The sequence below is a fragment of the Rhipicephalus microplus genome, chromosome 7 (assembly GCF_043290135.1).
Source record: "Rhipicephalus microplus isolate Deutch F79 chromosome 7, USDA_Rmic, whole genome shotgun sequence".
In the NCBI taxonomy this organism is placed as follows: Eukaryota; Metazoa; Arthropoda; class Arachnida; order Ixodida; family Ixodidae; genus Rhipicephalus; species Rhipicephalus microplus.
Window position 1 is genome coordinate 77168097 of NC_134706.1, and position 25016 is coordinate 77193112.

The 25016-nt window shown below is 43.6% G+C and overlaps 1 protein-coding gene across 3 annotated transcripts in view; it reads right to left on the reverse strand.

Annotated features, from left to right (window-relative positions):
- Nucleotides 1–25016, reverse strand: part of LOC142766986 (japanin-like-RA2) — a 127711-nt gene that overhangs the window by 37738 nt on the left and 64957 nt on the right. For all 3 annotated transcript variants that reach the window (XM_075868201.1, XM_075868202.1, XM_075868200.1), the window contains 4 exons: nucleotides 22376–22413; nucleotides 17842–17982; nucleotides 8839–8858; nucleotides 3270–3331 (listed from right to left, as the gene is read on the reverse strand). In XM_075868201.1, coding sequence (XP_075724316.1) covers nucleotides 3270–3331; nucleotides 8839–8858; nucleotides 17842–17982; nucleotides 22376–22413 — 261 coding nt within the window. The remainder of the gene's footprint in view (nucleotides 1–3269; nucleotides 3332–8838; nucleotides 8859–17841; nucleotides 17983–22375; nucleotides 22414–25016) is intronic.

The following is a 25016-nucleotide window of genomic DNA, read 5'->3' on the forward strand; positions in this document are numbered from 1 at the left end:
ACATACATACATACATACATACATACATACATACATACATACATACATACATACATACATACATACATACATACATACATACATACAGGCAGGTAGGCCAAAATTTTTGCGTCGATGGTCGCCAAGAAAGAGTATCGTCTTTAAAAACTGAAGTATCGCCCACAACGCGCCTTTATCTCTACCTCCTCTCCCAGCAGCTGCAGCAGTGCCTATATGGTGTCTACCAGGACACTGCGGACCCAGGCATACCTTCTGCCGGTTTTGTTGTGAGCATGCGCTTGCTTCTGTGGCCAGGAAACAAACAACATAAAACCCGTGACAGAAGACGGACAAGATGGCCCTCGCATTACCAAGCACAGGAGAAAGGAGGAGTTTGCACACAGAGACGAATGGCACTAATTGCCATTTTTTGGGCGTGTTGGTAAACAGAACTTGACAACACATTGAGCGCTAAGAGGCAGGGACATAGAAAAGAGATGCATTGTGTTGTGCTCTCTCTCATGTGCCTGTCTCTTAGCGCTCAATACGTCGTCAAGGCACTACTTTAGTTCTTTCTAGGGACTTCATCGTCACCTCTTTGATGAGAAACAGTGCAGATGGCTTTTCGCTCAGCTACTTATTGCTATTGACAAACAAGTTAGTGAATGAGAAATGCGCATTAGTGAAGGCGATCTCCAAAATCGCGATATTTGTGGGCAAAAATCAAATAAACAACAAAGCGCAACAAGATACTGGAAAATTTATAGTAGACTCAGCGAAAAAAGAACCGAATGTGGTTATTCAAAGCGGTGCTGGCCACTCTGCTCTGCATTCACTCCTCACTGTACTACGGCAGTTTTTGCAGCTACACTTCTAAATAGGCATTGCATGAGGATGTCATTGTATTTTCTTGGTAGTCCAGCTGCTAAATTTTTCACTAAACCTGCTCTGGAGATGCGTTTCAGCAGCGACTGAAAAGCGCGAAATAAAAGCAAGCATTAACTTCACTGATGAAGGGGAGCTGTAGTACTGAAATGGCAAGTTGAGAAGTACAGGAGGATCAAGAAGCCAGCTTTTGGTCTCGGAGCCAGATGCAGTCCTGTGCCTCCACTGAAAATTTTCAATCGAACAAAAAAAAAAGCGGTGATACAGCCTTGAAGATAGTCGCACGTAGATTGGTCAATCGAAAACAGTTTTGGCGGAAGTACTGCCACGGCATGCGCTAATATGGTATAACAACCGTGTGCTCATATTTGCGTGCACGTTAAAGAACTCCTGGTGGTCGAAATTCCCGGAGCCCTCCACTACGGCGTCTCTCATAATCATATGGTGGATTTGGGACGTTAAACACCACCTATCAATCAATTTGGTATGACAAAACTGTACGTCCGCATGTTTCACATTTTTTAGCTGCGAAGTACAACAAAATCTAGCACAACTGCACTGTCTTCTCAGCTCTAAAGGTATCCTGCACCATCAACAGTATTAGTCCTAGTATAATTGCCGGATCAACTGCAGTTCAGCTTAACTTTCACCCTTTCTAGAAATGGTGTTCGTGGTGGCGTTGGTGCTCTGCCTCCGTGGATGTTCAATGTGATAGTGGTGTTGTTGACGGTAGAAGTTATAGGACACTTTTATTGGCACCAATTTTTCGATTGATTGATTTCTATGCGGGGTTTAGAGTCCCGAAACTACCATGTGATTATGAAAGACACCGTAGCGGAGGGCTCCGGAAATTTCGACCACCTGGGGTTCTTTAACGTGCACCCAAATCTAAGCACAGGGGCCTACAGCATTTTAGCCTTCATCGAAATTGCAGCCGCTGGAGCCGAAATTCCACCCCGCGAACTGCGAGTGAGCAGCCGAGTGCCTTAGCGACGAGACCACCACAGCGGGGCGTTATTGGCATCGAAACAGCTGATGAACCACCACGTCCTTGGGGACCCCAAGCCTTGACAGCTTCCAAATGATTTGTCCAATATATATATATATATATATATATATATATATATATATATATATATATATATATATATATATATATATATATATAAGGGAAAGAAGTGTATACCTAAGGGCTCGTTTTTCCGTGTTTTTAACACAATAATAATGAGATATAACAGACAGTAATGCCAAGGAATGTACAGGGGAAGTTATTAACATTAATGGAATGTAAATAAGAAGAAAGAAAAGTGGATGAAAAAATTACCAACTGTAAGCAGGAATATATATATATATATATAAATATATATATATATATATATATATATATATATATATTGTGTCACGAACAAAGTTGTACTATTCTAGGTTGACATAATATACAATACTTGGACCCGCCAAAGTGGCGTGACCTCGGAGGTCCTTCAAGTGAAATGCAACTTAATTAAACGCGACTTAAGGACATTTTTTTTGAATCCCCATGAAAGTGTCATTGCAACCAATTATAACTCGCTGCGATTGAGTGAAACTTGGTGCATAGTGCACTTCACTTGTACGAACATACTCCGTGACACCATTCAATGCCTCCAACGTCATGATGATAACTTCAACAAGTAAAATCAACTTTTTAATACATGTCCTACCCGTGGCCTTCCAGATCAGCAGCGCCAATGGCGTACCACTGGAGCTAATCAATTAGACCACGATAGCCGCAGCGATAAGTGTAGCATACAAACAGGTAATGTTTTTTATGAGTGCTAAGTGAGAGCGTATGACTCCGGATGAAATGGCGGATATTTTGTGCAGAAGCGGTGAGACGCTTGGCGATACTGGTCATTTAGTGTCCATCAGGATGTTGTACCGCCATGGGTTTCAAAGGTGCCTGAAAAAAGTCGACTCCTGACCACTGCTGTTTTAGGCGCAGAAGTGTGGCAGAAGATTCAGTAATCTTCATGATATTAGCAGTTAGTGTAAACTTCTTATGGAAGTAAGCAGCTGGACAAATATACATGCATTGCAAAGCAAGTGAACACAAGATGTTTTTTGGAGGAGGTTGCGATAACTCGTAAAAACATAAGCGTTTGAATTCAAATATCTTTCTCTGTACCATTATTTTTCACTGAGGTGCTTCAAAGTTTCTTGAAGTTGAGCGTTACTGAATTTGTGGGAGTGCCCACTAGAATAAACGAACCTTGCGTAGCATCGCTTTAATGCATAGATTCGTTACCGTCAGTCGTGCTGCGTGCCGAAGCAACAATGACTTTCGTGTATAAAGTTTAACAGTAACCGACGTGCTAACTTGCTCATAAAAAATTGTACGGACATGTAATATAGCCCGTCATACTTACAGGTGACAGTTAGATTCATTCTTATTGAGCACAATGTAGCTTGTAACTGAATGGGTATTTTTCTGAAAGAGAGTGACGTCAGCATTTTATCAGGTAATGTCATGCAGGAATCCAAAACCTTGATGAATGTACGTAATCAAGACAAATAGTACCTGGAAGGCAAATTATCTTAGTGCCCGTAAACCTTTAACCTCAGATATTAACCAGACGGCAAGAATAACTTAATGCTCTAATGCGCTATTTGTTACTTACACTGCAAATTATGAAATAATAAAGCGCATTCTCCTTGTGTTCGAATATTACTCATTGTTCACTTGTTCTAATTGGACGTGAGTTTTACTGAAAACTTTAAACTTTGAATATGAAGTGCTACATCATTATTCACTGTTTTATGAAATAGTTGAAATAAGGTGACTAGAAATCCACCAGTAATATGTTCGTATATCAGCCATGCTAGCGAAAACTGGCTATGGTCTGTTGTTCCTGGAGAAGTAAAAAAGAAAGCTGGTTAGAAATATGTGAGGTTTCCCTGGCGCTTGTGGTGCTCTTTTACTCTGTACGACTGCACAGCAGTATTGAACAATACATAGTTGAACCTATGGGTGCAACAGATTCCACTTCAATTCGTACGAGTGGGTCAAAGATTGCTTCACCGACGGTAGTTGCAATACTCTACAGTCAATTCAATCGCAAGCGCCTGCTATGGTTTGCAGCGACTGTAAAATGAAGTCATTTCGTTCACCATGCGTCTACTTTTTCTTGCGCTAACGATAAAGCTTTGACAAACGCCACGCTTGCACAGAAAGCGCAGCACAATCGCAGCGAAAGCTTGGAAACCGGCATTTCCAGAACCAGTTGCAAACTCTCTTAGGACTACACTGCAATTACACTATCAAAATACTGTCTCGATAAATTGATTCACTAGCTGATGACGCTGTATGATTATAGCTGAGCCCTTTGAAGGGGTTAGGAAGCATTCAAAGACGCAGCCATAATGTAATTCATATTGTGTTACGTCGGGTTATGCGATTAGCATTATGTGACGCCAGGTTATTATTTGAATCTTGCACCACTTTAAATTTCATATGTAAACGCGGTTCCTTTCCGACATAGCGCTTGCAGGACAGTTTCATGCGTAGCAGTTTCGGGCTGCACTACGGCTCAGTACCAAGATACTGCGCTTGCACAGAGCAGAGCCAAGTTTGAACCCTGTTCAACCCTGGATACTTTTATCACGAAATTGTTTGCTGCCTGGTTCCATCACGGCTTCACTGACGTCTTTCTGGCATGGATATGACATTGTAAAGTATGCATTAACAAAATGCGAAGAAAATAAAAACGACAAGAAATTATTCCATCGTGTATGCGGCATCTAAATAGTAACCTCTCGCTTCGCAGCACGTGGTGCTGGCAACCACGCCATGGAGAGTGCGTTTTGCCGAAGTGCTAACGGCAAGCCATTCATTTACACTATACGCCGTTTGGCGGTCCCCAGAGCTTCAGAACATTAGCGCGTTTTTGTTATCAGTAGTGAATTGGCACGACAGGCTCTCGTTGGGTACCCTCTCAAGGTCGTCGCCTCCACGGAGCGTGGTCACTCCGGTGCGCGCGCTTACCAGACTCGCCATTAGGGAAAAGTGAAAGTCACTTCATTCGCTCCTGCAGCCACGTTTACGAAAGGAGCGCGCTGCTTACCCACAGTCACGTAAGACTTGTGGCAGTTGTTTGCGCTTGTGCTGTGTATACTTGTGTGCTCGTTTTGTGGCTCTTTCTAATATGCTTGAATAGCGCGCTTCTCCCTGAGCGCAACCTTCTCTCGGCGATTTAAGTGGCCGGGAAGGTCTGATCCACGCGGAGGAATGAGTGCACGCGTGGAGCGCTGGAAGATTGCTATGTGCAGAAAGCTGTCCTTCAAGGACAAACGAGGTATAGGCAGCAGGTGTTGAACTGCCGCTGGATGGCAAGCGGCATCAGCGTCCAATTGAGCATTTGAAGACCAGCGGGTCCCCAATACACGGACTGGATGGGCGCACCAGTGAATCAGTCGGTGTATATCAGAGGCTATCTGCTCTGTCAAATCGCCATATCCTATGCACCAGGGATGGGTGATTGGATGGTGAAACCTTATTTATAGTCCCAAGGGACGCTGCTAGCGCGCAGTGAGATTCTTACGCTGAGACAGGCAGTCTAAGCTTTTCTTCCCCATCGTGAGGTCTCTGGCCTAAAGCTTGTCGCACAATGAGAATTGATGTTTTCAATGCATGCGTAGGGAGGTGACTGTGGTGTAACTTCTTTATTGAGCAAAAGCTTACGAAATAATCATACATATATGTACAATTGCACGCACATACATTTGTGGAACCGTCAATAATTTTTATGTAACCACTTGTTCAGAGTCGTGTGACAATGGCCAATACGACCACCTTTCGCAACAAGATTATTACCACCGCCAGAAAGTGGTAAGCTGTTACGTAACGTTTAGGCTTGCTAGGATGTGTGACGTCCCCGCAAACACGGACTGAACCCCGCTCCTTTCAAGATGTTTATGCTCGTTTATTAAACCCACGCATAAAAAAAGGAAAAAAAACCTTCGGTGTAACGAATGGGCATTTCGGAGTGGAGTACCTGGAAGGATTATTTCTACTGTTCTCGCCCCCCCCCCGCACAAACACGAGGACCGTACGACCCCTTGTCGTCTACAGACAGTATGACAGTGTGCGGTGGAAATAATCCGTGCGCACCCTTCAGATTTGTGGTATGGGGGAGCAGCAGAGCACCTTTTGTTGGTTCGGAGAATGCGACCCTGCCGCAGCGCATGTGCCGGGTCCGGCCTGACTTTCCGTCAGCCTCCGTGGTTCCAGGGCTCATTACTGCGTTCTGCGCGGATGGTCACCCGCGGCGTTGAATGACGAAAAAGCGGCGGCTACGGAGAATTTCGCGGGGGACACCAAGTTGTATTGAAACGTTGAGTCTGGGTCTGGACATCGGCTCATCAAGTACCGGAAGCATCGGGACCATTGTTCGCCCGTAAATAAAGTGCCTTGGGATAGCTCGCCCATTTCTCTCTCTCTGAGGCTTGAGTTTGTACATTGTTACTTGCTCGGCTTTGTTTTGGAGAGGGTTTTCTACTGGTGTGGGCCGCGGGGGCGGCCGTCGAAGATGATACACTCCGACTGACAAGAGAATATGCCGCGTCGATAGTGGCGATTGGTTTGGTGCCCCGGTAGGGCAGAGTCGGAACCCGAGAAAAGCGGCCACGTGTCAAGGAAGGAGAGAGGCGAGGAGAGTCATTCCGAGGGGAGAAAAAGAAGTACACGGCGACGAAAGGAAACAGATCAGACCTCGATGTCAAGAACCAACCTTCGGCCCCGACTCGAGCAGCCAACTCCGAGACTCCGACTACATGGACATTCTGTGAGACGAACTTTACGTCCTTTACTTAAACGAGCTTTGCTGGAAGGGTTGCGGCATATTGAGACCTTGCGCGGTTTTATTAATTTATGAGTTTATCATTTGTGTTGTCGTGTGTTTACTCTGTATTGAGGCACCCTTGTATCGTCACCGTTACTTCGCTTATGTATCCTGTTTCGCGTGTCGCGAGTATTTGCTGATGTATTACAATTTAGTGTAACAGAGATGTCGTTCACGGACAGAATGTGTGCACGCAATTGGCACTTGTTATTTAAATAAATGCGTCCATGATTAAGAAAAGATCGTGACGTCTCTTACTTCCCGGCCCCAGCACGAATCCCTGTATGTGGAAAGTGATTGAGACACGTAGCCAAGAGGGAACCAGATAAAAAGGGGTTTGAGGGGTCTTCCCTCTCTTTGGCGATCGGTGGCGTAGTGGGTACGTCTTAGATGGAAGCGCTTGGAAGTGCTACGTAGACCTACTCCTGTTGATGAAGCTTTAGCATACACTGTCCTGAACTTGACATGATGCCTGTATGATAGGGGTATATATGTAATGTTCTTTAAGTTATACAGCCAGCTTCCAACACTACTCACATTACACGAACATTATGGCCTCATAGGGCATTTTTCAAAAACAGTTCCGAGTCCTGGCGTGGCTGTGTTGTAGAACACATCATTTCCACGCAGAATACGCCAGTTTAATGCTTGATGGTTGTCACGTTTGAGTCATGAATGCCACCGCCAGCGAGCCGTGAAGTCGGTGATGCCTGGAAAGGTAGGCGTTATGCGAGTCGTTTGCGTGTCAGATAGGTCGAAACTATACGGCAGCTCGAGCCCGAAAAATGGTGGAGAAGACCGTGGCTCTCGGAATGCTTGCGTTTAGATTTGATCTGCTGGGCGAAGAAAGGCACCCCGCGCCGGGTTGGCAGTGATGACCGCAAACTACGCTCGCCGGGCCATCCTTCAGTACTGAATATCTTCCTGGCGCTGGCCCAAAACGTCGGGAAAACTTGGAAGAGGAATAACATTTTTGAAAGTGGTGCAGGGAGGACGCAACGACGTTTTCTACCCAAGGCAAGACCACGACTTGTCTACGCTCTCGACCCGGTCGTCAAGTCGCTCCATCGGCTAGTGCTCCGAAGGGTCCGCGCGATCGTCAGGAACCTTCCTCCTGGGTTCTTAAGTGTTATATTTGGACTATCGTTCATCTCAATGTTCACCATAGGAAAGATAGGGTCTCTATACGGACAAAAGTTGGGAAATTCATTCTGTTAGTGCATCCATTTGGCCTGTTTGCTTGGGTCTGTAGGAGTTTTGCAGTACGTGTATGCTGTTCTGTGCTGTCGTTTCAGTGCTAAACGAGGCTGTCCGTACAAAATGGTTGTGCGTTCTTCTGGCCTAATTCACGTTACGATTATCCACATAAAGCTGACACTGCTGCCCTCATATTTACTAATTACAGCTGTCTGATCAGTCTAGTGACTGTGATTTTTTCCTTAAATCTGTATAATTTCAATTACCAGCAGCGGATTTCACCATTCCTACGTATATAAAGTGTCAATAACCTGTGGCGTCCCACACACCACGTTCTGACGTACGCAGTTTGCTCCCCGAGAGTCCTGTGAATGGGGTTTGACGACATACTTTGTGGTATTTCAGTTTTTTCATGCCGTGACCAGCCAGATAATATCCTTAGGTCTTCTCCCGCTGCCGTACTCATTTTGGTCTCACGCAAGTTAAGCAAATATGAGACTACCCAGGCTTGTGCCCCAAGTGTCTGGTGAATGTGGTTTGACCACATACGTAGTGGGATTTTAACTTTTTCATACCATGACCAGCCACATAATACCCTCAAGTCTTCTCCCGCTACCGTACTAACTTTGGTCTAACCCAACTGAAGCAATTATAAGACTACCCAGACGTGGATGGATGGATGTATGGATGGATGGATGGACGGATGAACGGAAACAAAGTTCCTACTTCATCAAAAATACTTCAGTTGAAAATTGTCTCCTCGAACATAGTCAAGTGAGTGCTTCAAAATTAAAACAAATTAAAGTATTGTTAATGTGCATTAGTAGCAAGCACAAACACATAAAGTACCGTTTGCACTTCAGCAGCTAACAACATTTATAAATTTCATGCCAATACGTACTCATCCCATCGTTCTTTTGACTGAAATGAACAAGAAGAACATATTAAATCATGAATATTAGAATGATCAGGTCGTGTTTTTTGCATTAAAACAAAGTATAGTAATTCTGGAGTTAATAATGTCATAGTATGCGGTATGGTAATATGAACATAGCTGGCGTGAGATAACATAGAACAATACAATAAACTTGCAATATAATTACCATCCCGAAAAACGTTACAGGTTGTGCAAGCTACCAAAGGAATAAACACTAAGCTTACACTAATGTCAGCATTCAACATATATATATATAGTCCAGTAGATCCTCCGTGAGCGGACTATATGCAACGCTACGGCCACTAAACAACCATGCCTGCCTATATATATATATATATATATATATATATATATATATATATATATATATATATATATATATATATATATATATATATATATATATATATATATATATATATATATATATATATATATATATATATATATATATATATATATATATATATATATATATATATATATATGTATATACCGTAGGTGGATGTAGACGGACAGTTGGCTTCGTTTTCAGTGTTGACAGTGGTTCTTCCTGTTTTTTACTTTCTTTCTTTTCTTTCTTTTTTCGTCTTTTTTCGTCTTTTTTCTCTCTTTTTTTTCCTTCTTCCAGTTCCCTCTCACTCTCGCAAACGTCTTTCAAGGCGAGAGGGACGCGGCAGCAAGGAAGTTCATGTCAGTATAACTCATCCCCTGATGAAGGGAGGTCCCCTCCCGAAACTGTTGGGAAATAAATATATTTATCCTTGTTGACAACGCTCCCGTTGTGCCATATCCCATACCTTCACGAAGACTAACTGGCCCATTGAATTATTACTCCCACTATACATATATATATATATATATATATATATATATATATATATATATATATATATATATATATATATATAAAACAAGATACGACGTCCGGCAAGGGAACCAGGAGGTAAATGTAATGCGCATCATGGCTTCTTACATTGCGTATGCCATGATTTTTCACGGGCTCACCGGGAACGCGTGATGATAGCCACACAAGCAACGTTGATTTTAAAAGCAGGGCAGCGTGTATGCTGAGTGCGAAAGCATCTTCGCCTAGTGATCACAAACAACCACCGCTGATTCACGCCTAGCAACAGAACAATTGCGCGCTGTCTGTCACATGCAACATCACGGCGCGCCGCGTAGCTTTCTCCGCAAATAACCACACAAGCTCCCGACAAGCTACTACCTACCACCCCTAAGCCAATGGCCTCTCCAAGCGTCTGAACAAGACCATTGCCCATGTGCTGGCCATGTATACAGTATGTCGATGTCGAGCAGAACACAAAAGATGCAATCTTTAACCACGTGTAAGTCACGTACGGCGCAAACCGTACAACGAACGACGCACGTGGCGGCCTACAAGTATAACTCGAGTTACGGAGCCCGGCAACGACTGTCGCGGCCTTGTTACTGAATGCACCGACGAAAAAAGCATCGACGTCATCACCTACTTACAGCGCACCGAAGAAGCCCGGCAACCAGCCCTTCTGCATGTTCAGTGCCATCAAAACATCGACCGGCTACCATCACTGCAATTGACCTTCAACAACGGTACCAGCCTGGCAACCGCGCGTGGGTCTGGGCTTTGATACAATGACGTGGACTTGGCGAAAAACCTCTTCGACGGTACCTTGGGTCATACAAGATGATTCGACGTTTAGGCGCTTTAGAATACGAGGTTATGCGATACGGTGTTACGAAGTGTCAACGGCGACATGCACGGACCAAAGTCGTGCATGTCGCGCGCCTCGTGCAGTTTCAAGCACTTTACAGAACCCGCTGTACTCAACCTCTCGGTTTATTACTGTGCCTTCTTGTTTGTGCATTTTGTTCAATGTACTTTTGGGACGTTACCCCCACATATCAATCGTTTATTGTACATTCTTGATTTGTTGTTAGCGTTTATTGCGTGAATTTTCTCCCGTGTTCTGTTTTCAGCATCGCGCCAACGCTTTTTCAGAGTTGCCACACGTGTTATTTAGACGTGCTCGGCTGAAACAAGACAGTTATTGATACTCGTCGCAGATTGCACCTCACTATTTGAGGAGATTCGTGCTTATGGTAGATCAAGTTTAGTACGACTGCGCGCTTTCCGTGAACAGCAGTGATAAAGCTGGAACTTGCAACGCGTGATGTTTAAAGGATGGCCCGAACCGAAGAAGATCAGATTAACGATGGCCTGTGCCATGTTCAACCGCTATCAGTGTCTGTGTGTATTGCTGTAGTTTTACTTTCAGAGGAGCTATTTTTGTGGTGTCTACTTCATGAACATGTTCAATTCGGCCTCCGCTGATTGGCTGGAGCTGGCGATCAGCACGCTCTCTGTTTCTGTTTTTTTTTTTTTTTTGCGCAGCGGCGTTTTCACGCTACGGAAAACGACAGAATGCGTTTTGCCAGAACAAAAGCTGCCCCCAGAGATGCGCTTTGAGATGCACACTCTTCAGGCCATGCATGAATTCTAATCACATAATTCCTTGATTTAGATTGACGAGGCCCCCCGTCACATGCTCCCCAAAAGTCTGTTCGTTTTCTGCATCACATTCGAACATCTTAACTCGTTCATACGCATGTTCAGACTTGTCAAGTTCATTTAAAAGTCCTTTTACTGTAAACTTCATCCATGTAGTTTCTTTTTACACCAGGAACTTGCTGGCGAGTTCGGTGCACTGTCAGTATCTAGTGGGATGTGACGTCATGACTGACTGTTTTAACGCGATAGCGTTAGAGAGCTCGTGTCGCTGAAATTCCTCCGTCAGCATCGGTCCCATTGGATGTGAGCGAAAAATCGTCCGTGAGTGAACAAGCTCGTTACAGAGATTGCCGCTGGAGGCCGCTATTTGCGCACGCGTGCGCGCGCGATCACACTTAAAAAGCGGTGCACTCGAAGAAAAAAAATGTTCCCTAGGCCACGAGGCGCTGGTAACGCGGTTTTCTTGCCCTGGCACCCCTCCCTGCTTGGCTTCCAGCGCTTTCGTCGGGACGAGAGAACAAATAATGCAACTGCAGCTTGCGACAAACATTTGTAACTCCACCCGCATTGGAGGGATTCTTAATATTTTTGCGGCGTTGAAATTGTGTGGCAATAAACTCTTCCAGAGAATTCATTCCATGCTTACGTGAAAAAGTGTTTCACGGCCATTTTAACGCTTTTTGTTAAACAGGTGTCATGACGAAAACTAGCCCCATCGGCGATTCGTAGGCGCATTTGAGAGGCCTCAAACTACGTCGAAAAAAGGCCGGGATAAAGTAGTCATCACCGCTAAAAACACACGGGGAATTGGGATAAGCTCTAAAGTTAGACAACCATGTCCATCTGGTGGAAAACTTTTCATGGCTTTCCAGAGGCGTTGGTAAAGCAAACAGCAAAGGCTAGATAATGTGCTGCCATCTAGGAGGCATTGTGAGACAGTTTATGGGTCCGAGATGGGGAGCGCGTGGCGTGTATAATAGAGGCCATGCGACTCTTGCTTTAGATCAAAAACCTGTATGTAGCATTCCCGCAGGCACGCTGGTAAAATCTGCTGTGTGTGTGTGTGTGTGTGTGTGTGTGTGTGTGTAACAAGACATAATAATAAGTACGCACTAAGCGGTTGAATGGTGCACTACGGGTTGGATTGTGCTATCGCGTTCAACTCTTAAGGCCGAAGCATAAGGGTCCCTAATTTTTTTTTGTAACTGAACGCACTTCGCTGAATACAACACATCCACGAATTTGACACCGCAAAAATAGCTACCATGTGGGATAGGTCTACATACAGTGCAAACAAGCCCATGTCACAAAAAATATTCATTGATGCACTGCTTTTAAATTTATGTTCCTTCTAGACAGGCCATCTGACAATTGTCCGAAAGCAGGATATTACATTTACTGGTTTGCTTCAATACTATCGAAGTATCGTCATGGGCTGTTGTTGACTCGTCAACTCACAGTGACCATTTTCGTGTAGTTTTTTATTGTACTTGTCCTTCAATAACTTTCAATTACCCAAAACGCAGATACGTCCACAATAGCAAATCTGAAGCCTGTCTGCGTTTTGCCATTTCTAAACTACAGAATATCAATTCTAAGGAGATTTTTTCTTCAATTGGCTCAACAATGAAGGTATCTAGGAAAAAATCGGAATTCGCTATACCATCAAATAAAAGAAACCTCCTTTCATTCGCAGAACAATGAGTGTGCATGCGATCATTAAAGACGAAAAGCTACTTAGAAAAAGCTTCTTCGTATTCAATGCCTCACAAACTGGAAGTGCTATCAGTTCCTTGTTGGCGAATTCAAGCGTACAGTTAACCGCACGAAAAAAAAAACCAAAATAGACAGCAAAGATATATTTTCCAAATAAAAAAATAGGTGCGCTTTGTTTCAATATCTCAAGACAAGAATAGTACCGCCAAAGCCTTTGTCGTTAGAATCATGTTTTGGTGCCACAATAACTGAACTGCTCTCTAGAAGACATTGCGCAAGGTTTAGAACGCCGCTTCACTGCTAATCTTTCTGCTATTCGCCCTATGCTGGTGAACTCGCATCTATTTCCAAAAATTTCCTTAGCTGAATTGGGTCACGCAATATTATGTTTAACGAGGACAGCTCCATGACCAGATAGAATTACTAATTCAATGTTAAATACTTTATTCCAGGAATCACCTAATCTTCTTCTTGAACTTGTCGATTATTCGTTAAGAAAAGCATGTATACGGCCAGAATGAAAACTTACCGAGATCATATATTGCTGCTCAAAACTTAACATACAGCATGCATGTTGTATACCATTGGGCCAATCGCACTGACATAAATTTAGTGAAATTGGTTGAAACACTCATCAATATACGAAACAATGAACTCAATACTGATAGGTCAATTATAAGCCCCTGAAAACTGGGTTCAGGGCTGGTTGTTAAATTTTGGATGCCAATGTTGTTTTACAACGCCAGCTTCGATTAGCTCGGCTACATAATAAATATGCAGCTTTAGGTACGTTAGACATTGCTAAGGCATAGGATACCGTGGAGTGCTGTAATGTATTATATCGATTATAACAGCTCGAATGTCCAACACACTTAGTAGCGTGGGTTCACAAATTTTTCGCGGACAGGAAATTTTATTGTTTTAAATATGAGTTTTCATCATATACTCACACACAAACGGAAAGACTACCACAAGGCTCAGTGCTTTCTTATGGCTAATTAATGTACTAATGAGCACCATTCCACATCAACAGGACATAAAAACTCATGTTTATGTGGACGATATCACGTTTTATTTTTGCAATGGCAGATAACAATCATACTTGATATGAACGGCTACATACTTTCCTTATTATTGTTAATATTGCTAAAGCTGGCTCGGCGGTAAGTGTTTTCTACTTAATCCGAATATAGGTGTCCTTGTTGTTTTTTGCTGCAAGACCACGTGCACATATCTCTCTGTTTTACCATTAAAGAATATACCACAGGTGGAATCTTAGGTACCTTGGAGTATTTTATCATACATAGCATAATCGGTTAACTAACGTCAGATTGATTGCCGGAAAAGGTGCGCGAGCCATTTGCATATTACGTAGGCTAAGTAGCAAAGGCATAGGTATGAGCAGAGATACACTGATAATGATATATTGTATTGAAGTACGTTCGTTCTTGGAGTTTGGTTGTGCGATTTTCCCTGGAGTTCCAGCTTACCAGTTGCAGCCACTAATGATTTTAGAAAGAGAAGCTTTGCGCTTATGCCTTGGCCTGCCTAAAACAGTTGCGAGCACTATGTTGTAGCTCGAATCAAGGGTACCAACGTTTTCCTGCAGAGGGCACATTCTGGCCATTCATACATTCTTACGAGTTAAAGAGTCACCATTACGACAATCACAAACAGCCTTAATTTTCACCCCGAATCATTTTTTGGTGCTAGATGGCCGTGATTTCACACACAACAAATTATGTTTATACAGTACTTAGGATCCTCCAAGCGCATGTGTATGCGATATCATCCTGACTCGTGGTGATTAACACTCTGCGGAATTCACACTTGGTGATATTTTTTCCAATGACGCTAAATTACTTCCTTATAATATTTAGAGATATCTTACTTTAAATTAACGTGCGCAGCATTAGAACAAACGTTGTTATTGCTACAGACGCATCACAGTGTGACGAAAAGTGAGGGGTTGGTACATTCAGCCCGAAGTTAGATTGGTCTTATTCCCTTGGACTACCCCAATTTATGCCCGTTTTTGTGGCTGAATTCACGGCAGTAGTGCTCGCCTTACACAAGTTGGGCATGGCAAGTACATCAGCTGTTGTATTAACAGAATCTCTAACTGTCTTGCGGAACTTTATGTTGGTGCTGAATCTCAAATAATAAAGGTGTTCTATGCATAATAGTCGGTGAAAACCTTAAACTCAATAAATGCTCCACCCACTAGGACGCATTTCTTATATTTTCCATTCCTCCGCGCTACAATAGGAGTAGTTCCCAAACAAAGGCAACGATTTTCACGCATACAACCAAATTATCTTCCAATACTTCGTAGGTAATAAAATACTGAAACAAAAGCTGGATGAAAAAACTTAAGGCACAGAGTTTAGCATCAGCTTAGCAATATACCTGTTGTTTAAATCGCAACCTCCACTGCGCTCATCTCGGAGTCCATGACGAAGCAATGTACATCTCTAGAAGGCGACGTTTCTGCGAGGTACCTATGTTGCTACTAAAACAAACATTGCCACAATTGACGTAATCTTTCAAATAAAGAAATTGCTCTTTTGTGGTTTAATCACATCTGTTATTGTCGTTTGCATTTTTTTTGTTGTTCTATAAAACTTTCGCTACCAGATTTCTTCTTTTCTACTTTCGCTGCCGTAACTTTGGCAGTTATGACTCAAAGAGAACAATGAAGAAGCGATTTGAGATTGACCTCATGAATTTTGATTCTTGTGCTGCCGTAAATACCGAATGTGCGATCGCATCGCCGTGCTTGTCTTCACGTTCTAGGTAAACGCCAATGTTTTATTCAATGTCTTGTATCATCGAAATAGAATCACCTAGCGCACATTGTGTTTCACTGTGGGGGCCATTGCCTACGTTTTCCTTAAGCTAATGCTAAGGTGGTGTATGTGGCAGATAATTTTGAGCCGGTGGAAATCAATTTCGTTAAGATGATGCAGCTGCGCCTATAAACACACGTAAATTATTCACACACACACACACACACACACACAATGAACGACCACAATTTGCTTTATGATACATACACCACTACACATTTCCTCACCGGGATTGCTTACTTTCGTACTGAAATACGAAAGTACTTGTGTGACATATATGTGCCGCGCTAACAGGTTCTATTAGTTGATTTTTTTCTCACGCCTTATCCGCACTTAGATCCCTTATGTGGGAAAACAGCACAACGCACATAGCAAAAGATCAACATGATTCCCACGTTGCAAAACCCAACCAAAACATTCACACATGTGCAACAGCGATACCATGACTTTTGCGGGTGGTATATCACAGACGCGCAAATTTCTTAAAGCACAGACGCCCACAATAGGACTTCACCTTCACCTTACTGCACACAAAGTACCACGAAGACAATCGCCCTCAGGTGATATATGCTTTGTGCATGCGAGCGACGCAGAGAAGAGACGTCGTGTTGCTGCTTCACGCCACCTAAATGACGGAACGTGATGAAGCTCTGCCGTTTCGGTGCACCTTAAAATCTGCAAAATGAGAAACGTCAACATCGGATGACAGCTGATGAGGATGATGCTGAGTGTGAGTAGATGAAAAAATAGCTTCTTGTTGATGACGAAAACAGCACAGAAAAACCAAATAGACGCTGGCTGGTCTCGCTGCTGCGGTACATCGAGTTTATTCTCAAACTGCTGAATTCGTCATTGATACATCGTCACGACTCCGTCATAGTAAAGAGTGGCCGCAGTTAGACGTGCATAATACAAATGGACAGCGGTGCACTTTACTTTTTATTCTTAGCTTCTCAGCGACTATAGTACCTGCGCATTTAAGAAAAGTACGATTAGTTGGAATGCCTGGATATAACGGCTTGTTTCTAAACGAAATAGCTGATTCTTTAGCTAAGTCCTCATTAAGCGGACTGATTCTACAGTACTTCACATCATCCGCTCATGTCACTGCTGCTCGATTCCGCAGGCGTGCGCTTATGGAAACATTTGGAGGAACAGCCCTGACAAACTCTATTGAATATCGGCATTCAATACATCCCTGGCAAAGATACTTTCGCCAAACTTATAAACTGGAAGTAGCTAAGAAAAGGCTGCACTGCACGGTACCGAATCTAAATTTCTACAAGCACAGGTCTGCTCGGGCACCTTTGCCACTGTGAGTATTTTGTGGTGAACTAAAAAAATAGATAATTTCTTTTTGACCTGTAGGTGGTTTACTACAGTACGAAAAACACGATTAGAAATACCTTTACGTGGTATACGTATGAATTCATCTGTGCTTGTCGTTTTCTTTTTTGTCTTTTGGAGCCCTCTTTTTACGGGTTTCCCGTACGAGAGTATGCGCGGCTCCAAGGAAATTTATCAATGAAACTAATGGGTTTACTAATTATTCTGTTCTATTATTTTTTACATGTCAACAAGATTATATGCGTATAAAAATTATAGTATTGCTCTAATTAGGGAATAAATTTTCTTCTCTATTTAAATATTCATATGCATCATATCACTCACAACAATTACCTAGGTTCTCTCTTCTCTTTCTGATTTATGACCTCCATTATTTTAAACCTTCACATTTTTTTACAAAAACCATTCAATTTTTGACCAATTCCTCACAGTGGGTAGGCGCCACGAACAATAGGTGAACAAGAACAAGTACCCTTTGAGTGTTTCTCATAAAATAGATGCTTGCATTGGGTATTACCAGGCACAATTTTTAGTGTCACTTACCTCTACTTTTTTCAAGAGAAGATACCGGTGAATATATCCTTCTCCAAATCTGGAGAAACTAGACGCTATGCATGAGTACTCTGGCCTCTTAAGTTCTTCGGAGTAACCCACAAGGTAAAGAGTATTGTGTGAAGCTGGTAACTGAAAACAAAAGTGAATCTTTTTATTTCAGTTAGCAGTGTGAATACAAACAGAACAAAAAAGTTAAGGTAAAGCAGTGCGCAGACATAATATTATTGTGTGTTTGCGCAATGCTACCTTGTCACGAGTGAATGTGGATGGTTCACTGCTTCTGCACTAGAGCTAGATGAAGCACACGGTGAAACAAAAAACGTAGCTAGGAAAGAGCTGCGTTGTGTGAAGAGGATTATCAAAGACTGTTAACGAGAAAATTGGTATTATTTTTTAAAATACAAATAACCATTCCTGCCCAAAACTGTTTTTATGCCTCTTCTGATAGAAGCTCATTAGCATGTAGAGTTGTGATGGTCGCACTGGTGAACCTGACGTAGTGTGTTCAGAAGAAGGCCATGGTGGTTGCGATATAATAATTACGAAAGAAATGCACACCCGCGACTTGAAGTTGTGGTACGAATTATTGAATTATTGAAGTTCTGGTAAATAAGTAATTTAAAATATATTTGCTCAGCATTCATCGGTAGCTCAAACTACGCACTTTTTGAAAGGCCGAGTGGGGGGGCATGAACGAAGCAGAGTGGCGTACGTGGAGCGCTGCGCGGCTCGTGTTTGTCACCTCGCTGGTGAGGCATGAACACACAGATGGATGGACAGCTGGTTAGACGTACGCACAGATGGAAGGACAGATGCATGCTCAAACGGATCGACGGTTTCAAGGATGCAGGCAGAGACGGGCGGACGGACCCTTCACCCCACTCATCATTATTGACTACGTGGATATTTTGTGATTTTGAGACAGAGAAGTGTTTTAGGCTGGGTTTGCCAAGACTTCAATTACATGATTCTCTCACAAACTTCATGTTGTTAAAATACTCAAGCACACAATAAAAAGTCACTGCATATCAACAAAAAGAATTATGATGAGTTGGGTGAAGTGTCCATTCGTACGTCCGTCTGTCTGTTCGTCCGTCCGCTCCTGTCAGACAAGAGCACGCATCGTACGGACGGACGCTTCGCCCCACGCCTCATCATTCATTAGGTGCATATGCTGCGCATTTCTTCATACATTAACGCCAAATATCCTCTTTACACGTCAACTGAACGAAAACCACTCGCGCTATCTAGTGATAACATTTCTAGGCACATATACACACAACGTGAGAAATCTAGTGAGAAATTGTTAAACTAGCTAGAAGTGGCTACTAATAAAACAAGCTACTACTAAGAGAGATGGACCTACACACTACGGTGCTTCGCCCCTGAATTAAGAAGCCAGAAAAATTTTTAATATCGACCACTTGGTCCATGGATATGAATAGCCGGCACTCAACATCAAACAACATTGGCATATCTGCGAAAAGTCTTACAGGGCGCGAGTTATATATTACACGATCATTCCCTCAGTACTTGCGTTCTGTTCAGTGTTTGCCGCGATGGTGCCACCGCCTAAAAGCGTGGCAGAAAAATACTGTATTGTGACACTGATACCTAAAAACAACACCTACGCAGTGGTAGTCCAGGGGCGCGATTCTTGCTGTATCCACTGGTATGTCCATTTTGCCGGGGCGCGTTCAGTTAAACATAAATATGGCGAGTCGAGACGTCATGGCGCTCTTGAGCATGTCGACGCACCAAACCCGCCAGCACATTCCCAGTAGAACGAGGAAGGAAGCGGATGAAATATGCAGTAACAGGGCAAACTTGACAAAGCTGATCTTGCGCATGAACGTGGGGAGGTGTTGGAAGAACGATGCAGGAAATGCGTACCCAACTTCCAGAGGCATCAGGTGGGTGACCTTGTTAAACCTATTTCAAGTGTTAAAGAAATTAGAGTTCATGCACAGTCTCCGAGACGTGCATGCAGAAGCGAATTAGGATGGCGGGAAGAGGGACACCACTAGTTTCAGTGGAACGCAATATGTCTTTCTCAATTGTGTCGAGAGTTGTGAAAGCTGCATGGCGTCAAAATGACGTTGAGGAAGAGAGGCCGGAAGCTGCCGGCGCGCGCTGCTCGCCGTGCTCCAATCAATGACAGAAAGCGAAAATAGGCATGTACACTAAGTAGACAACGCGAGAATCGCTCCCCAGCTCTACAGCACCCCGATACCATTATTGAAAGAATGCCTTACCTGCGCCGTTTGGGTAACGTTGGCAGTATACTTGAAACGCATTGTAGTGTGGTTTCTCCAGTGTGCTCCGAAAATAATTCTGGAGCTCTGCCTCTCGCGTTCGTGAGATTAAGCGTGACCTAACTGACTGCCATAAGGACACCGATTCAAGGCCGAAATGATTGTATCTTCGGCTAGGTGACCCGTCAGCAGGACACTGCTCGTCAACACGGCGCTGCATGCCAAACACTTCCACAGGATAGCGGTCGACCCACAAGTCACACACCCTTCGCTGCAGTGGAACGTGAGTTCAAAAAGACTCAGCGGGAACCAATTAGGTTTCCCCAGCAAGGCTTGTGAGCGCCTGTGGCTCAAAGTGATTCTAGCGGTGCTCAGGTGCGTACTATGCAGTCTCTCTGAAAAAATTTGTGGAATTGTTTGTCTTTGGCTGCCGTGATGAATGTCTGCCACCAGGTGTCAACATTGTTGCAATTGTTTTAAGCATGCTGAAGTAATTGAAAGCACTGGACAAAAATTATTATTATGCAAAAACTTCGAATATTTCTTTGAAGACGCGTTTTACTTTCGTGTAATATATCAATTTCTACAACCCCACCGCGGTGGTTTAGTGGCTAAGTTCTCTGCTGCTCGCCTGCAGGTCGCGGGATCGATTCCCGGCTGCTTCGGATGCATTTCCGATGGAGGCAGAAATGTTGTATGCCCGTGTTCTCATATTTGGGTGCACGTTAAAGAACCCCGGATGGTCCAAATTTCTCGAGCCCTTCACTACGGCGTCTCTCATAATCATATGATGGTTTTGGGACGTTAAACCCCACATATCATCATTATCGATTTCTACATCAGAGGGATGAACCATATGTTTTATTCTCAGTCATATCAGCCGTTAGTTGGCAGTATCTACTAGGACTAACGCCTGGTTACTTGAGGGACAACGAAGAAGCAACTGCAAAACGTGTCCACAATATCAATGCCTCAGTACGCAAATACAAAGCAAGTACAACGATCTGTAGTACTTCTGCGTGCAAGAGGGCACATGAAGAATACATCGATTTTATGCAAATGCGAGAAGCTTGAAGCTCTGCGCCCATCTTCTTTCCTCTTTTTGGTATGGCTGCCTGATCAGCTTACCATTTCACACGAAATCTAGATTTGGTCAAGCCTGGACCAGCATCGTCAACTTGAGCAGAGCAGTCAGTGGTGCGGAGATACCAAATAGGGTGCGCTGAGGAAGCAAAACGCTCCACATGAGATAAATGTTTTCTTTAAATATCTGATAATTTTGCTCGAAGTGAAACACAGAAGTGTCGGCACTAAAATGTAGGTGCCATCCTAGATTATGCGCCTATCAAACACCCTGAAATGTTGAGAGAGTCATGGCGCAGTGACTCTCTTCGGTTATCTTTGCGACTCCTTGGGAAAGGTATCAGCCGAAAATTACAGTTGTTTGTTCAAACGTCCCTTTATTCTCGTGAAGCGCCTTTCGAATAGCTTTCGTGTTTAAGACGTCGACGTGTACGCAGTACATATTACATGGCTGCCGCTTGGTGCCGTTCCTTTATGCTTTGTGCTCTGACACCGCAGTTTACTGTCAGCGCGATTGTGGCCGGTGGCGACTGCGTCTCCTCTATGGTTTTCCCTGTTTTCGGCAGTGCGTTGCCTGTCTTGTAGTTTTCTATTCCAAACAGTGAACCCATGTAAGCTTGCGGGACTCGCCATATTGTACGCAAAGGCTCTGGGCTCGAAGTGGCGTTTGGATGGCGCCATATCCATGGAGCTGCGTATTCGGGCACTCTACGTCTGTTGGCGTTAAGTGTTCTGCCCACAATGGTCTGCGCACGAAAGGGGCAAATAAGCGGAGTGGCCACCTGACCAATCACCGAAGGGGAGCCAGGTGTCCGCATACGCTTACTCAGTCGAATTGGTCCCGTAATTGTTTCATGTAAAAGACTGCAGCCGTACATATCTTTGACCGCACAGAAGCCGCAGATACAATTGATGTTCAATTTCAAGAACAATATAGATTTCCATTTCCGCCCTAAATAGCTGCCGCCATTCTACATTGCAGAAAGCACTTTTTCACTTCATTCCTATTTTTTTTTAACCGCGGCAGCTTAGAAATCTACCTTGTAGAACTGCCTAAACTACATGTTGGTACAGTGACTCTATATAAGCTTTCTATGCATCGCGGAGGTTACTAAAATTTTCTTGTTAATGCGAAGCGAACTTGAGGTTTTCGATTGGTCAAAAAAATTTCAAAAAATGCTTACCGGATATTTAAGTGATTTGTTTTTATCGATGGGTTCACCTAGATGGCAATAAAAAAAAGAAAGGCAATATTTAGAATACGTGAGATGCCCTACTTCTCGTAATTAGTGAAATCCTCGTTAATTCTAAAATAACGTCTAGGCGTTTAGGCCGTCTGCATCAAAGTATCGCAGCAGCCTATACCAAATATTCAAAATTAATTTAGATATATATATTTAGAAAATTACAACATATCCATGGACTGATCGAAGGATGATCATTAGGGTGAAGCGTCTATCCGTCTATTCATGAATCCGCCCAACCGTCCGTCCAACCATGGCTTGATCTGTCCGTCCGTGTGTCCCTCCATCTGTCTGTATGCCTTTTTGTCTAGTTAACGCTCCAAGTACGACCATCTCGCATCTTTTTATCATATATTGGTCATATATACAAGTAATGCCTTTTAGCGGACATTCCAAGAACTTGACTTCCCTGTGGCACATACTCGAGAGGAATGGTTACTAGAAAGGAGGATCGGGTGACGCCTTAAAAAACTTATTTTCATCACATACTGATTACATACAAACACTTCCACCTAGCTGAGATTTCAAGAAGCATCTTTTTATTGTATATAGAATATATAGAAGTACCGCCATCGGGTGACGCCTTAAGAAGCATCGCCCCTAAAAAAAGTGGTACTCATTAGTGACCACACCACCCAATAATCTATGTCTTGGCAAAGGTACGCCACGCATTTGCACGCCGGTCCATCACTGAGCGTCTGGCCACCGTGTTTCCAAGACACTTTTGAAGCCATTGTCTGGGCTACGCGCATCGCTGGTGCAGAGAAGTGCTGCGCCAACCTCGCAATCGGCGTCTATCCCACAACTGATATCATATAATTAAAAGGTGTAGACACTGCATGCATGTCTGGACGTCTGATTTTTGGTGACGGTAAAACACATTCAAGGAAAACCTTTTGTCGATTAGCTCTAGTTATTAGCAATTCTCAGCGCACCTCCACCTCCTTTGCAGAAATTTTCATAATTATGATAGCATGTATGTAGCATGTGGCCTAGTGTTCAAGGCACTCACTTTCGGGCCTGGGCCATGCGGATTGAAACGAAATGTCTGGAAACTATTTACTTAGTTGACATTTCTTTGCCGCGCGTCAGATATAGGTGTAAACGACTATTGCGGTTGAATAGATTTTTTTCTACCCTGTTTTTAGTGGGGTCAGAAGTTGATTTGATTGACATGTGTAGTTTAACGTTTCAAAACCACCATATAATTATGATAGGCACCGTAGTGGAGGGCTCCGGAAATTTCAACCACCTGAGTTATATTAACGTGCATCCAGCTTTTCGCCTGCATCGAAAAAACATTTTCGCCTGCATTGAATATGCAGCCGCCGCAGGCCGGATTTCATCCCGCGACATGCGGCTCAGCAGCCGAGTATTTTAGTCACTAGACCAATACTGCGGGGCCCCTACACAGGTCAGTGAATACAAGCACCGATTTAGTCAGTGCAAGTATTGCTCTGTGGGTAGAAAGTTTGAAATCGAGGACTACAGATACTAAAGCGAGTGCCTTAATCAATATACCACGTGCCGACGGTTTCGCAGGAGGACTGAACTGAAGCATTCGAATTGTTCCAACGTCGACAAAAAAAAACATTTCGCAAGCAGGACAATCCATGTTCGTGCTTAATTGCAGTAATTTGCGTTGCCGAACTAAAAACAAGTTTGTGCATAAAACTTAAAATTGATATCAAGAATAGAACATTTCCGGATCATGCCAACATTTTGAAATTGGCATTCCAAACCTTCGTTTCAATGTTCACGCGATGATGCATTCGCTGAGCTCTTTCAGAGCTTGACGAACGCTGAGGAACCATGCAAGACACCACGCCTACTCAACCAGGAAACAGCGCTCTGGGACAGGTAACCTTATATAAGGGAGTTTCCAAAGCACTGGATTTCACGTGGGCTTTTTGAAGCAATTTTCCGCGCCGTACCTCTGCTGCGCCGCACCTATGACATTTTGAGCTTGCCCTGTTAATTAGTAAACCGGTACTTCGTGGACGTTCAAACCCGGTTAGAAGCGAAAGGCGCCAAATCCCCGCCGTAGGGGTCTAGTGGCTGAGGTACTCAGCTGCAAGCTTACCCGCGGGTCGCAGAGAATGAATCCCAGCTGCGGCGGCTGCATTTCCGATGAAGGTGGAAATGCTGTAGGCCCGTGTACTCAGATTTGGAGGCACGTTAAAGAACCCCAGGTAGTGAGAATTTTCGGAGCCCTCCACTACAACGTCTCTCATAATCTTATGGTAGTTTTGAGACGTTAACCCTCACAAATAATTCAGGGAAAGGAGCCTGAAGAGTTGGGACTCTACTGACCATCCTTAATCGCTTGTGTTGCAGCGAGGTGTGAAGAAGAGGACAATCCTGCTGGAAAAAAAGGCCGAGACATTGTCTTTTGTGTTGATGATTTCGAACAGCAAAAACTCCGGTGATCGAGTACAGCAATCAACTGCATTTTCGCCTCCATCGAAAATGCTGCCGCCATGAACGATATTTGATCCCATGATCTGCGCGTCAGCAGCTCAACATCATAACCACTGGAACACCGCGGCGAGTGTATTGAACGGCAAAACGACGAGCGGCA